The sequence below is a fragment of the Leishmania infantum genome, chromosome 25, assembly GCF_000002875.2.
Source record: "Leishmania infantum JPCM5 genome chromosome 25".
Lineage (NCBI taxonomy): Eukaryota > Euglenozoa > Kinetoplastea > Trypanosomatida > Trypanosomatidae > Leishmania > Leishmania infantum.
In genome coordinates, this window is record NC_009409.2 from 19,104 (window position 1) to 33,777 (window position 14,674).

The 14,674-nt window shown below is 58.5% G+C and overlaps 5 protein-coding genes across 5 annotated transcripts; all 5 read right to left on the bottom strand.

Moving 5' to 3' along the window:
• Positions 1 to 695: 695 nt before the first annotated feature.
• Positions 696 to 2,330, bottom strand: PABP3 (putative poly(A)-binding protein 3; the record flags this gene model as incomplete). Its single annotated transcript, XM_001466004.1, has 1 exon — positions 696 to 2,330. The coding sequence occupies one exon, from the start codon at positions 2,328 to 2,330 to the stop codon at positions 696 to 698; it is 1,635 nt and encodes a 544-aa protein (XP_001466041.1).
• Positions 2,331 to 4,680: 2,350 nt separating this feature from the next.
• LINJ_25_0090 (conserved hypothetical protein) lies at positions 4,681 to 5,043 on the bottom strand (the record flags this gene model as incomplete). The annotated part of the gene is made up of 1 exon (XM_001466005.1): positions 4,681 to 5,043. One exon carries the CDS (start codon positions 5,041 to 5,043, stop codon positions 4,681 to 4,683), a length of 363 nt encoding a protein of 120 aa, XP_001466042.1.
• A 2,891-nt stretch (positions 5,044 to 7,934) lies between these two features.
• Positions 7,935 to 8,150, bottom strand: LINJ_25_0100 (conserved hypothetical protein; the record flags this gene model as incomplete). Its single annotated transcript, XM_001466006.1, has 1 exon — positions 7,935 to 8,150. One exon carries the CDS (start codon positions 8,148 to 8,150, stop codon positions 7,935 to 7,937), a length of 216 nt encoding a protein of 71 aa, XP_001466043.1.
• A 665-nt stretch (positions 8,151 to 8,815) lies between these two features.
• On the bottom strand, positions 8,816 to 10,240 carry LINJ_25_0110 (conserved hypothetical protein; the record flags this gene model as incomplete). Its single annotated transcript, XM_001466007.1, has 1 exon — positions 8,816 to 10,240. The coding sequence occupies one exon, from the start codon at positions 10,238 to 10,240 to the stop codon at positions 8,816 to 8,818; it is 1,425 nt and encodes a 474-aa protein (XP_001466044.1).
• Positions 10,241 to 13,042: 2,802 nt separating this feature from the next.
• Positions 13,043 to 13,819, bottom strand: LINJ_25_0120 (putative electron transfer flavoprotein; the record flags this gene model as incomplete). Its single annotated transcript, XM_001466008.1, has 1 exon — positions 13,043 to 13,819. One exon carries the CDS (start codon positions 13,817 to 13,819, stop codon positions 13,043 to 13,045), a length of 777 nt encoding a protein of 258 aa, XP_001466045.1.
• Between the last annotated feature and the right edge of the window lie 855 nt (positions 13,820 to 14,674).

Here is a 14,674-nt window from a genome sequence, read left to right on the forward strand (position 1 = left end):
GACAACAACACGTGTCTTCATCTCAAGGGTGCCACTCCGCTGCTCTAAAAGGCAGAGGAGGCCATCCCCGTTCGAACACACTCAGAGTGAAATAGAGGGGGGCACTACTTCGCGAAAAGAGAGGCGATCCACAGCAGCGCTGACATGGCCTGTGTTTGTCAGAAGTGTCACTGCCTGCTGACGGCTGCACCAAACGCTCGTCTTCCAAGGCCCCACTCCACTCTCCCGCCGATTCCGTCAGCGACGAGAGCACCGGTGGCCTCTTCTGGCGTGCACCTGGGCTATGGATCATTTGGTGTTTTACTTTCCTCAGGAAACGGTTTTCTTTCATCGCTTAGTTACGTCACCGTGGGCTCCAGTGCCCCACTCCCCTCCTAGCCACGCCAGTGCTTCATGCTATCCGACAACATCACACCGCTCCCACCCCCTTCAAACAGCAAAAAGAAAATCCAGCCACTACAACAGCAACACAGTGGCACAGCGTCACACCTCCGTCACGTGCGAACCACCGCATATCACAGCTCCCCCATCGCAGTCGAGTCGATAGAGAGGTGGTGGTGCTGTCGCGACCTACTCGAGGTGCGGCAGCAGCCTACTCCGTCAGCACATGGGGGAGGCGTGAGAAGGGGAGGGGAAGAAGATAGGAAGGCCAGCCCGATTGTGCCTGAGGACTGGGACACTACCATGTCCCCGCACTAGTTGCCAGTGTGCTGCTGAAGCACCGCGTTTGCCTCCTGAATCTTGGAGAGAAGGGCGAAGTGGTCCGCCAGGATCTCGAAAATCTCCTCGCGGCTCATCTCAAGCAGCATACCCGTAATCTTCGCGGCATTGGACGACTCCAACGGCAGGATGCGGCTGTAGAGAAGCTCGCCAAGATAGTTCTTTTGCTGCTCTGGGGAAAGGGTGCTGAGGTAGTTCATGTCGACGCCGTCCTGGCGCTGCTGCGGTGGATACTGCTCGCGTGGCTGTGTGTAGCGGTTCGGCGGACGCATCGGTTCGCCTTGCATGAGGTGTGGCTCCATGGCGGGGCGACGTATCATTGGGCCAGACATGAACTGTGGCATCCCCATGTTCGGTGGCGGCGGTGGCGGCATCATGGGCGGCACCATGTGCGGGAACGGGTGCCGCGGCCACTGCTGCGGGAACGTGTTCATCGGGGGCACCATACGGGACTGGTGGCGCATGGCCGCACGACGCTGCTGAAGCAGGCGGATGCGCATGTCTTTCTGCTCCGCGTGGCTCACATAAAGAGGCTTCTTTGAGTGCTCTAGAGGCTGCCCATTCAGGCTCCGCAACGCAGCGGAGGCGTGCTGCCTGTCCTCGAAGCAGACAAAGGCGAACCCCTTGAAGGTGCCATTCGGCTCCTTCATGATGGCACACGATGTGATCTTGCCAAACGGCTCGAAGATCTCGCGCAGCTTGTCGTCGGTGATGTCGTCAGGCAGGTGTTTTACGTAGAGGTTGCGGCCGTGGTTCTGGTAGAGGGACGCGGCCTTCTTCTTCTCACGGTCACGCTCGCTCTTGGAAAGCGCGCGGCACACAACGAGTTTCGCCGCCTTCTCTGTCAGGCCGCTCTCTTCCGACTCGTTCAGCGCCGCGATGGCCTGGACGGCGGCCTCGTGCTCCTCGAACGCGACCAGGGCGAATTTGGTAGGGAACGGCGCGTGCTCGGAGAGAAACAAGGAATTTACCTTGCCAAATTTTTCCGCGGCCGCCTTCACGTCCGCCTCCGTGGCGGCGGCCGCGATGTTCTTGATGTAGATGTTCCGGAAGGATTTGGCGGCCATCACCTCGCGGTCGACGCGACGGACAAAGGGTGCCACCACCACCTCGCTATCCCCCAACTTACTACCGTTCATGTCGAGCGCCGCCTTGGCGCCTTCGGCTGTCTCGAACTGCACAAAGCCGTAGCCCTTCGAGTTGCCTGCCGAGTCGAGCGCCACCTTGCACGACAGCACGCGGCCGCACTTGGTAAAGGCAGCCTGCAGCTCCTTGGCATTAATAGCAGTATCCAGCTTCTTGACAAACACATTGTTCATGCCGCTCTTGCGCTGGAGCGGGTCGCGGATGGAGAACATGACGCGGATTTGGAGCCCTGGTGCGATGCCTGTGTAGTTGAGCGCGTCAATCACCTTTTCTGCATCGGCAGTGGTCTGGAAGTTGACGTAGCCATAGCCTAAGGAGCGCTGCGTTGCCATGTCGCGGCACACCTTTACGGAGACCACGGGTGCAACAGTACTAAAGAGGTTGTTAATCGCCTCCTCTGGGCGAGGCAGGTCGATCGGCAAGTCGCCGACGTAGACGGAGGTGCGTTGCACTGGGACCACCATCGCTGCTGTGTCAGTGTGCGGAATCCCAAAATGATGACGCCGTTGATCTCCAAGTCTATGCCAGCCGTCGACGAAACACCTGGGTTACAAGTAACGTCGCCCACGTTGACGCGGCTCTTGTGAGTTCTGGTGCGAAAAACGCGTGGAGGAGCGACGTGGTACAAAATAAAGCGGAGATGAATTCAGAAGCGACGAGAGGAAACAGAAGGGGGAAGGGCGGTGGTGGCGGGACGTTGAGTGACTGCACACACACACGGAAGACAGAGATGACCATAATACACCAGAGAACCGAAACAAAGGTGAAAAGGGATGGATAACGGGGGAGGGGAGGGGCGGAGAGAGACAGGGAAAGAGAGAAAGTGTAGTGGACAGGATAGCGTTCAAGGATGAAGCTCATGCAGGCATGCCTTCACGTGCGGTGTCGGAGGGAGCACAGCGGTAGATGCCGCCAATGTACCTGCAACGATGAGATCGTGAGGGCCGAGGCAGCGCTTCACGCATCTCGTCTGATTGCACACATGCAAGCGGAAAGGACTGGCACGCATAGCAATGCTTGAAAGGGTTGCTTAGTCCTCATGTAGGATTCCCTTCGTGTTTCTTAAGGGCCGTCTTCTTGCTGCTGGAGATTGCGCTCTTTTACACTTGTGCAAGTCGCGTGAAAGGAACAACAACACGGAGAAAAAAATAAGGTACGGCCACCATCAACACTCAAGAACACAGTCTTTAACATCAAGACGAGTTGCGCGGTTGCGCAACGTGTCTTAGAAGAGCACACACGCACATATCACACATCGCAACGATGTCCGTTCTCGTTTTTCGTCTTGCCTTAAAGGAAAAAGGGAAGATCCCTGCGAGGGTCGTCAACGCCGCGCCACAGGGACGGACGTCTTTTGTCCGGTAAATCTCTGTAAATATGAAACACACACACACACAATCCAACGAGTTTCAAACGCGGAGCAGCGCGAGGGAGAGACGTGGGAGGGAATAAGAGAAGGAGGGGCAATTACAAATCACGAAAGATGACCTCCATCTGACCGCGGGGGTGTGGGTGGGGTCACTCACAAGAGCTGCTAAAAGTGACACGGGAGTACGCCACACCGCTGACGCAAGCTCCGCAGTCGCGATCTTTTTTTTTCTACTTGGAAGGTGGCTCATCGTGTCCAAGCAGCGTTGCGTCAGAAGAGGGAATGTAAGAGAAGAGGTCGCCAACGTTTTCGTCGCAGAGCTCGTCGAGAAACCAGAGGTCGTCTTCGAAGAACTCAAACTCGGCGTCGTCCATCTGCTCCTCGCCCTTCGCAGCGTATGCTCTTGGCCCACTAGCCATGGCCGACGTACCGACACCAGAAATCGCCCCGGCCGTCCACCTCACCGGAATAGCGCTTAGTCTGCGAAACATCCTTCGCTGGGTTTATTTGCCAGTCAGCCTCTGCAGTGAAATTCTCTGCCGTGCACCGAGAACGAAGAAGCTCTTGCTAGTGGAAAGCAAGAGAACCTTGATCCGATGATGCTATGGAGAGGGCCTCAGCGCTGTGCCGTTCAAGAAAATCGCACCGGCCACAAATGTAAGCGCACACACAGAGAATAAGGAAAGGCGAGAGCGCAAAGAGAGAGGTCGCAACCAACGCGTGTTCCGCATGGAGGCACAGGAAGAGGCGGAGGTGGTCACCTACGTGTGCGCAGAGACAACCGCAGTGGAAGAGAAGGAGGTGTTGTCACGGTAAAGATGGCACAGTAGGAAAGAAAAAGGTGAACAGATGCATATGTCGGCGGATGCATGAATGAGAGAGGAGGAGCAGAAGGCGAAGCGGGGGAGGGGGTGACACTTCGCTGCTGCTTTCGGTCAAACACAGAGCAGAAGACGCCTGGACAGAGGTATAGTGCAACACGGCGGAGTCCGATCCTATCCGCGATCACCCTCTCATGGCTGCCGCGGATACCATGCAAAAGCAAGTAACTCTTACAACACCAGCCCTCTTCACGCCCAGCACTGCAGGAGGGTACTAGCCCTCAGCGTAGGTGAAGACATTTGTGCGCGTGTTTTTGATTAGCAACGCACCGAGAGAGTGAGAGGGCCATGAATGGAAGCGATGAGCGCGCGAAGCAAACATTGGAGGGGCGGTGCAAAATACAAAGCAGACGGAGAGCCGATCCCACAGAGCCCAGTGCGACGATTGGAGGAAATAGCTTCCCTCTCCTCTTCGGGCACGAGGGCAGTGGGAAGCGCGCCAGTGGGCTGCTACGGTCGAGCGGGAGGAGGGTCTTTCACCGATGCACCTCCTCAGCAGATATATGCTGGGAGGCCGCTTGAACAGGGCTGCATCGCTCACTTGCACAGGACGGCCACCGCCCTTCACGCCTGCTTTAGGAAGACCGCATAGATGAAGTAGAGAAGCAAGAAGCCAATACAGCCGAAGGCGGCGGTGTGCTTCCACCCGTAGCGGCCCATCACACTCTTAACGGAGCTCACCGCCGAGTTCACGCCACAGCGAGCCGTCTGAAAGACCTTGTCAAGCGACCTGAGGAGTTCGTTTTGTTCCTCCGCCTCACGGTTGAGGTGACCGGCCATTGTTTTCATGTGCGCCACGCTGCTGCCGAGTGCGCGTAGCATCGCCTCATTCTCGCGGTGGATCTCTTCCTCCATATGCTCGTAACGGTTGGTCGGATTCGTCGACGCCTTGGCCGCCTTCGAGTTCCCGTAGAGAGACGACTGCATCGTTCTTTCCCAAGTTTGAGCACCACCTCTAGAGCCGCTGGAAGATGCGGGACCCGAGGTGCATGCAGCTGCTGGTGTGGGGATGAAGTACAAGTGGGTTCCTCTGTTCCACTCTAAAAGGCAAACATGGGAGAGAGGGTGACTCCGACACAGAGACTGAACAGCCAGCGGCACAATGCAGAGGGGTGGGGGTGGGGGTGGACGAGAGACTGAAGATGGGATATGAGTCGACACACCTTTCGAGGAATGGAGGGTAGCCACTAGTCGAAGCTCACTCCTCCGCGCACAGGTGCGAAGTAGCTCGTCCCAGCGGAAGAAGTGTGAAGAGAGGTCATCTACACAGCTCGTTGTTGCGCATCGACTGCGTCAGCAGGCCGGGGAAAGCCGAGCCATCGTACAACCAGAATCAGCACCCAAGGAACCAGAAGCTCGGCAGAAAAAGCGAGAGATCGGATGAGCTCGGCGCTCCCAAACGATCACATCCTTGGTCCGTTGGCGCGCATGACTAGCGGAGTTCGTGTAAGCGTGGAATGGTCTGTTACACACAGGAGCCACCGTGACAACTCGCACTGCATCGACGATGAGAAGAGCTCCTTTATACACACGTCAGCTACAGCACAGTGCAACACCGCGGCTCACAGGCCGTAACCTTCAACTTAGGAGTGTCCTCACTTTTTCCGCTTTTACTCCGCTGTATTGCTACACACGTCAACACACGAACGAGCAAACACGTCCGGCATTCCGCCGGAGCAGCGAGCAATCTTCGGCACTGCACCCACGAACACACGCGCATACACACACACACACACAAAGAAAAAAAACATATGTGCAAGCAGACGCCACAACATCCTTCGCAGCAATGCTTCATCGTCCTCTACTAGGACTTCATCATCCGCCGAGCCCCAATGTTGCGACGCCGAATGCGGCGCTTCTTGTCGTGCTCCATGCGAATGTCAATACGGTAAGGCCGCTTCACGTTCGCCCCCATGCCGCCCTGAAAGGTGCGAGCAAAGAAGTTGCGATATAATGCGCAGCACTGACTAAACATGATTCGGCCTGTGTGAATGAAAAAGAGCAGACGGAACGAGCAAGAGACACAGAAAAGTAGAGAGGAGAGCACAGCGTGGTCGTGGTAAAGGCAGAGGAGGAGGGAGACCGAGTACATTGGTGACACGGACGCAGCGGCGTGCGCACGAGAGAAAATAGGCGACTCACGGAGGAACAACAGAGCAGGCCATTATCGCGGGCGAGGGTGACGTAGAGGTATGTCCACTCGAGACGTCTGTTAAACATGCACCCCTCATGCGCCGTCAGTGCGGTGCACAACGGTGAACCCTCAACCCTGAATTGTGGTTTGAAGAGAGGAAGTCGCGGCTTCAAAACGCGTAGATCCGTTGGCTGGCATGCACATCAAGGCGTATGCTACACTCTACCGTTTCCTCATGTTTCTTTGCTTTCGCTTCCAGAACGCACCAAAGGTCTCTGGAGCAACAGATGGGACGCGCAGAGCTACTGCGCTCACATCCCCCATGCCGCTGAAGGGGACGTAGGCGGCCCAACGTGCAGCGTCGGATGTGGAACGGGGGATGAAGCGACACTATCGACAGCGTGCAACGCGTGAGGCGCGAAGATACAAAGAGAGAGCAGAGCAAACACCCATCTAGAGAGAAACCACCGCAGACGCGCCCATCGTTGTCCACATACGCCCCTCTTTTTTTTTTGCACTGCCTCCGTCAGAGCCCTGCTCGTCGAAAGCTCTTCGACATCACTCGGCGTAGTCGCTTTCTCCAGTTCTGCTGCACGCGTAGACAAGGTAGTGAGAAACAAATAGCCCAGCTCACTACCAAGTGTAGCGCAGGGGATTTCGGGGCGGCCTCCTGCTTCTTGCTCTCAAGGTGCCCACATTCTCCCGTACGGCACGTCTTCTACTCCACATTTCCCGCACGGCCGGTCAGAGCCCCCCTCCCCCCCCCTCCACATTACCTGGTGCGGTGCAGCAGCACACACGCGCCACGCCAAACGCGCCGACCAAGCCATCCGAGAGCACGGCCTACGCCTCAAACTCCACCCACACCCGCATACCAGCAGGCTGCGCGAGGGCCGGGGGTGGGATGCCTTCCAGCCACGCGGACACTCTGCCCATCATGTGGATGGTGCACACGTGTTCACTGTCGCAGGTCGCTCCGGCGCCGCGTCACCCCGGGCCGGCGCACCGACATCAGCAGCCATGCATCGCCCTCCACGCCCCACGTCGCGTGTGCTTGGCCCTGCCACCACCACCGGTGGTTGCGCACTTCGCAGGGAGAAATGCGGGGCGGCTTGCTTGGCTTCCTCCCACGCAGAGATGGTGGAGGGTACTTGGGCCGGGTGAAGCCACGCGCTGAGCTGGTCACCACCTCACCCCCTCCTCATCGGCCCGCCGTCATCAAGGCGTGCGGGGAGCGCGAGAAAAAAAAAGTTCGTTGAACGGCATGCTCATGAGGCGCCCGGCTGGCGTCTCAAGGAGCAGCACGAAAAGCAAGACGCTCTCATTTCGCCGACCTATGCGTCCAAACTCAGCGGTTGTGTCCGAGCAATGAGAAGAGAATGAATTACTAATCCGCAATCGCTGTACGCGCTGTGCCACGATCTCGGTGACACACGCGTTCACGTGTCCCGCAACGCCGAGTGGGCACCAGCAGAGCAGGTGGCGGGACGTGTAGCGCAGCAACAGTAGGACTCACCATCGCTGTATCGGCACTGCCACAAAGGCGCGTCCGTCGCATCCATAGCCGATTGCCGCAAACGTGAAAGCAAACCAAGCATACGGGCACAAATCCATGTACAGCCACAGACAACACAGGAGACGAAGCGGAGCAGCGAGGACGCAGGTACTCGAAAGCGCCAGCAGCCTAGTCCTTCATTTTGGGTGATTGCGCCACAGAGAAGTATATGTTCACAAGCGACGAGCCGACAACGATGACGATCATGCTCCAGACGAGCCACTGTGGGACGGCCGACTTCTTGTTCTCCCGCTCCTCGCGGCGCCTCAGCTTCTCGTCCTCGGTCAGACGCTGCTGGCTCTGGCGGCTGCGGGCGCGCATCCTTGCTACCGCTGAGGTGGGCATCGCGTCAAAGTAGGTAGAGTGTCCGCGAGGAGGTGCAGGTTACTCGAATCGGCGCAGCTACGAGGAGGAGGCAAACACACCACTGACTGAGCGCAAGAGGGCCAAACAAATAACGAATTCACGCAGCCTGGGGATGTCGAGAGAGAGAGAGAGGGAGAGAGACGAGAACGTCACCGATGAGGCGTGTTTAGTGCGTGCGTGCCTGCGGCTGTGAACGCGCATGTGTGTCGGCGGCAGGGGAAGGAGCACGTGAGTGCGAAAGCAGATGGAGGCATGGGGGTTAAGAAACAGAGGGAGAAGAAACGGTGCACATGGGCTGCAAACGAATGGCATACGCGTCGCTCGCCCTTCAAGGCGCAGAGGTCAAAGAAAACCCCACCGTCATACTGCTGCCTGGAGCCCTCAGAAACTCTCTACCTGCCGCGTGCGCCGTGTCCGGGAACGCTACGGCAAACAAGTGCCGCAGACGATGGCCTGCGTTCGTTGCCGTCAGCAAGCGGTAGGGAGGCCCGCTCGGCATCGCTTTTCTGCCTCTCTCCGGCTTTATTCAAATCTGTCCGTGTCCACCGGCTCGCGCCACCGTTATTCGGCCTGAGTCGATGTGCACAGCCTCATAACGAGGGCACGCGTGCAGAGAAGCACACACTCTCGCGTTCGGTGCCGCATCACGGATCAACCGAATCGGCGGCTGCTGCCCGCGCCACGGAGCGAAACCGGCGCAACTCGAAGAGCGGTAACTTTGCACGTAGTAAGCTGTCCCTCTCCTCAGCCACGGCCGGCTTCGCACGAAGCACCTTGGCAGAGTCGACGCGGAAATACAAGTTGAACGGCAGTGCGAATGGCATGCGCTTGGCGTAGTCGAGAATCAGTCTTGTCGAACGTTCCTCCTCCTCCGCATTCCACCAGAAGCACGCGTTCGGGTGCACGAGGCACGAAACATCGACGACCGGCTGCATGAGTCGGCGATTCACATCGGTAGAGCTGATGTCGCGCTCGATACTCCGAAAGGCACTGTGCAAGATGATCGTTGGCGCCAAAGGAAGCAGCTCCGGCACCCCACGCGTGAATCGCTGCGGCAGAGGTGTCTCAAACCACGGCTTCTCCGCCCCACTCGCGCTCATCATGCGGTGTTCTGTGATTGTGCCGTCTGCCTTGGTTTGCGATGAGGACGATCGTCGCGCGTGAAACGCGCTACTGTACACCTCCGGCACATCCGGCTCACCCATTTCGCCTGGCACCAGATGTAGCGGCTGCTCCTCCCGCTCCACGGCGTACAGCTCCAGTACCTCCGCGATGACTTGCCGCAAAACTTCGAGGTGCAGCTCCCACTCGGCGGCAGCCTCCTCGATCTGGTGCACGGCGCGCGGGTCGTCGGGGTGGACGCGGAACTCGAACCCAATCGGTGTCACGACAAATGTGCTATGCTCTGGCGCATTCCAGATGCGCGGGTTCAGCTGAGCCGAGTTACGACCCACTATGGAGAAGTCCGGCTCATGACGCACCTCCACGTCGATGCCATCACGGCGCGCCACACGAGTAGCAGAGCGGTGCGCCAATCGCAGCACCGCCGGGTTCGCCTGCTCCTTGCCTTCAAAGTACACGTCGTTTGTGTGCCCGTCCTGCCCACAGCGCCACCCGTGCTCTGCCAGGCCGGCGTTCATGCACAGCTTCGTGGAGTGTCGCGTTGTATCTCGGCAGAGCACACCGCACACCTTTGCATCCAATGCGATGAGCAGCACCGCGCGCTCCGCGTGGTTGAGCCGTATGGGACCACTAAGCAGCTCGACGAGCTCGTCGCGCTGAAGAAACTTGAGCTCGTGCCAGTCGATTCCGAGCTCCTTGAACTTCTCCAAATGCTGTGTTAAATCGGACGCCATCTTGTACTGGCGCCGCCCGACGTAGCCGCTAAGCTTCTGCAGCAAGAGGTCCAATGAGGTGAAGCGGTTCTTGTCCGTCACAGTGTTGAACGAGGAGCTCAGAGTCATTTGCCGAGGCAGCGCGTACCGCGGATGATACGCTTTCAAGGACGCCAAGGCGACATCCCCTACGGGCACTGACGAGATCTTCGCCACATAAGAAGTGCGTCGCATGTCCCTTCCGACAGAACCGGTGTTTTGTTTGACGGAAGGGTAAGCAGGTCGAAGGAGTGGGTAGCGGCTGAACCTCTCCGCGACTCCGCTCTGAGAGTGTTTGGCCTTTCTATTCCACGCCCTGCCACCTTCAGCAGAGTGCGCATATACGCACGCGACGAGCAGTAACCGAACGCCGCGTAGCGCGCTAGTGGGTCAGCCTCTGTACGGCACGCACACGCGCACTCGGGGGGAGTGGCGTGTGAGAAAGGGAAAAAACGCGTCGGTATTTGTATGTGCGTGTCACAGCAGGTTAACAACACCAGACAGACAACGGAAGATAGAAAGATGCGAAGAAGTAAGGACAGCAACGCCATTGGCGCTGAAAAGGCATAGAGCCGAGAGCGGGAGCGGGGCAGTGAACGATATGCCGAGAGGACGCTACAACGCAGTGCATCCGTTCGCTGAAAGATCACCAGCGGGGTAAGCGGCGATAAGTTTCACGTGTTCAAGAAGACTGGTGTTTCTCGGTAGAAAGCATCGCGCAGCCGTACAAGAGAACATTCATGCAGAGACATACCCGCAACACCGCACCAACGAGACAGCAAAAACGAAACCACAGAGACAAGACGTTCAAGCAAACACAAACATCGGTCAGCACGAACGGTGCCGTGCTCGAACAGAGAAAGAAACGTCATCAGCATTCCTCCATGCCGCCGTGCCAAACGGTGTCCATGCGCTCATCTTTCACGGAGAGGGAGAGAGCCAGGAAGCGGAGCGCCTCAGGGCGTCCTTTCTTTTTGTCTTCGTCATCGTGTCAGCCCAGCACGAGCAAGTCCAGACAGACACGCGCATACGCAGCCACACCCCACCCACCACGCTCCCGCTACGGCTACACCCTCGGCGTCTAGGACGAACCATCCCGCCGCCGAATCGGCGGCTACGTGCTTTACGCGCTCTTATCTTCCCTCTGCACGTCTCCGTCCGGGGTACCTGCGGCGCCGGAGGCGCCAGACGGACATGGGGTGGTCTGCGGGCCTTCACCTGAGCGCATCGCGTCTACGGTCCTGCTCCAGGGCCGAGGCGGTGGCCTCTGACGTCGGTGTGTAGTAGGCGGTGGTCCAGGTGCATCCCGCATGAGGTCGGGGGAGGAGGCTGGCCAGCGCCTGCCCAGCGCCCTACGGAGACCCTGCGCCTGGCGTGCATGCCATCTTCCGCACTTAGTCGCTGCAGCCCGCGGCTGCCCCATGAGTCTGTGTGGAGACTCCTCACATCGCAGCCTGGGGAGGAGGGGGGTGCCCATGCGGCCATTCGCGGTGTTCTTGGCATGCTTCCGGCACGTTTCGCGCACACGCACTGTGGGGCTCATCGGCACACACTTTTCCGCGCCTCTCGTCGGCCGGCGCTCGTGCCCTGCTGACCTCTGGGATGCCGCGCTGGCATGGGGCACACCCTGCCAGCGGTGCTTCACAGCGCGTCAAGCACCGTGCTCGCGCTTTCGGATCATGCAGCCTGCTTTCAGCACAACCTTGTTGCCGGTGGGGTGTGGGAGGCACGCGGGGGCCGTTGCCAGGATCGCTTGCCCGCATGCGCCGGCGACAGATGGAGCGACACAAGGAGTCGGTGTGACGGCATGGGGCACCCCACGCTCTCCCGTGTGCACGCGCCTCTCACAGGAGACCATGTGTCAGGCGGAAGGCAGCCCGTGGATAGGGCATGTGCCGGCGTGCAAGCCGCTCACAGCTTGTCGTCCTAAAGGGAAGCACAACAGGAGGCGGATGCGTGCGCGTGTCGAATCGATGGCACGATCCGTAGGGAGCTGGTGCACGCGGGGTCACGGCTGCAAGTCTTGCTGGCGCAGCACCAGCCCAGACCTCCCCGCGGAGATGAAGAGTACGAACCCATGATGGACATGGTGGGGGAAGGAGGCAAAAACGTACAACTCGTTACCCCTACGGCGGGGTGGTAACGAAGGCGAAACAAAAGTGAGCGAAACGACAGCCGCGGGGGCGGCGGAGAGAAAACGGGCTAGACAACGTCTCTCAGTGCACAACGGAAACACGCGCGCACACACGAGAGAAGGATATCGGAAAGAGAGGCGGAAACCCGAGGAAAGCGGGAGAGGCCAGAGAGCCAGAGGAGACAGCTATTCATGCATTCATGCGTACGCCTCCCTCCGATATCACGCACATATCAACTCCTCGCCTCTCCTCCCTACCCTCCAGGTCACCTCCGCTCCGCGACTTACAGCCAGCGCTATCCTACACACGCGCCTCGGGCGACTCTGTCGGGAAAAGTCAGAGAAGACATGTGGTGATAGCAGTGAGGTGCCCTCATGTCCTGTAGCGGTTCACAAAAACGACTACAGGCGTGTTTATGCGCAGAATCGCGAGATAAGGGCGCTTTCGGAACATCGTAAGAGAGGGAGAGCAAGAAGAAAAGAGCAGCGGAGCTCCAGCAACAAAGTGGACGAGGTGTGTCGAGGACGCCGCAGAGCTGAATCCGAGTCTTGACTAACGGTGCCTCCTCTTGCACCCCTTGCTAGTTTGGACGAATGTTTGTGTGTCGTTCTGTGCAGCCCTATGCTCGGTGACCCTCCTCTCTGCCAGCTGCCAAGTGCCCGCTTGTCTCCTCGAATCAGTAAACCGAAGACGAGAAAACGTTTGCCGTGCTCCGTGTGTGCATCACCGTCACTAGGCGTGTGAAAGAGGCACTGCACCACCACTCTCATCAGGGCTTCTCCTTCTTCAGTCCACATGGTCGATCCGGTAGCACAAGGTGCTTTCCGATCCACACTTCACAGGCGACGCGCATAACATGGAACTAGAGTACCTTTGCCGCGTGCAGCTTGTCGTAGAACTCGTCCACCGTCTTCACCTTAACGCCGGCCTTGCGGGCGGCGGGTTCGGTCACAGTCTCCGTTGAGAGGCGAGGTGTGATGTCCACGCCAAGTGCCTTCACATCCTTCGTGTCGATCGGCTTCTTTCGCGCCTTCATGATGTTTGGCAGCTTCGGGAAGCGAGGTGTATTGAGGCGTAGATCTGCCGCCAGAACGCACGGCATCGAGAGCTCTACGACCTGCCGGCCGGCGTCTACCTCACGCGTCACAGTAACCTTCTTATCCTTCACCTCCACCTTGGAAGCAAAGGTGCCCTGCGGGACATCTAACAGCCCGGCAAGCAACTGCGGGGTACACCCGAAGTCACCGTCAACGGCCTGTTTGCCCAGCACCCAAATATCCGGCATGATCTCCTCGTGCAGCTTTTGAAGTATCTGAGCCACCGCCAGCGGTTCCACGGAGTCCACTGCGGTGTCCGGGATGACAACGTGCACGGCCTTATCACACCCAAGGGCCATGGCTGTGCGCAGCACTTCCTCCGCCTTCTTGCCACCAATCGTGATGGCCACCACCTCATCTGCAATTTTCTTCTCCTTGAGCTGAATCGCCTCCTCAATCGCGATTTCGTCGAAGGGGTTCACGCTCATTTTTGAGTTGGCCGTCTGCACCTTGTTGTCCTTCACGCGTACCTTGACAGTGTAGTCCACGACGCGCTTTACGCACACCGCAACCTTGAGGTAGTTCGGGATCGTGCGGAACATTGTGCGGATGATCGTGGGAGGAGCGGGAAGGCTTCTACGAACGCTTGGCGACCGAAGTCGTACGTGTGCAAGCTTTTAGAGACACAGTGGGGGGGGGGGCGAGTTCCTCGAGGAATAGGTTTGCGTAGGCCTACGTAAAGAGTGTGCAGTTGTGGTGGGTCGCACGAGTGAGAAAAGCAAAATAGGTAAGGGGAGGGTGCCAGGTGTATCGCAGGTGGGGCTTTCTTGCTGTGATGCACCATTGTGGAGAGCAAGAAGTGAGGTGCGGAAAAGCGGATGCGGATGTGTGGGCGCCAGCGCACATGTGTGATGTCGGGCGGGTGGAAGAGCGAAAAGACAAACACAAAGAGGTGCCACGGCAATCCGTATGGCTAGCGTGAGGGAAGAGGGGCATCAGCAGCACCGGTGCAGCAATGCGCGGACTGCGAGGACGCGATGGGTGGTGACGACACACCTGCGCACACGATCGTACGCACAGGGCATGTTCGTCGCAGCCGACGTGGAAGTCACATCTTCGCGACGGCGAGCCGAAACACACGCACACTCGCCCTCGTCAGACCACAGTACTTGCCTTCCTATCCCTCGGCAGGCCGCACTGCGATCCCGCACCCCACCACCACTACCACGCACATATACACATGCAAAAAAAAAGCGAAAGGCTTCGCACGGCTCACATTTGTTTTGGTGGTGGGGAGGGAGCGCGTGACTGCGCACATCTTCATGGAAGTGTGGCTCGATGTAAGTGAGCGAGATGCATCGTTCAAAGACAGGGATTGATGGACGCTTGACCCTCTCTCCGCCTCTCTGCGCGTGTGAGCGCACAACGGCCCACGCCAGTGCGAATAGAACAGTAGC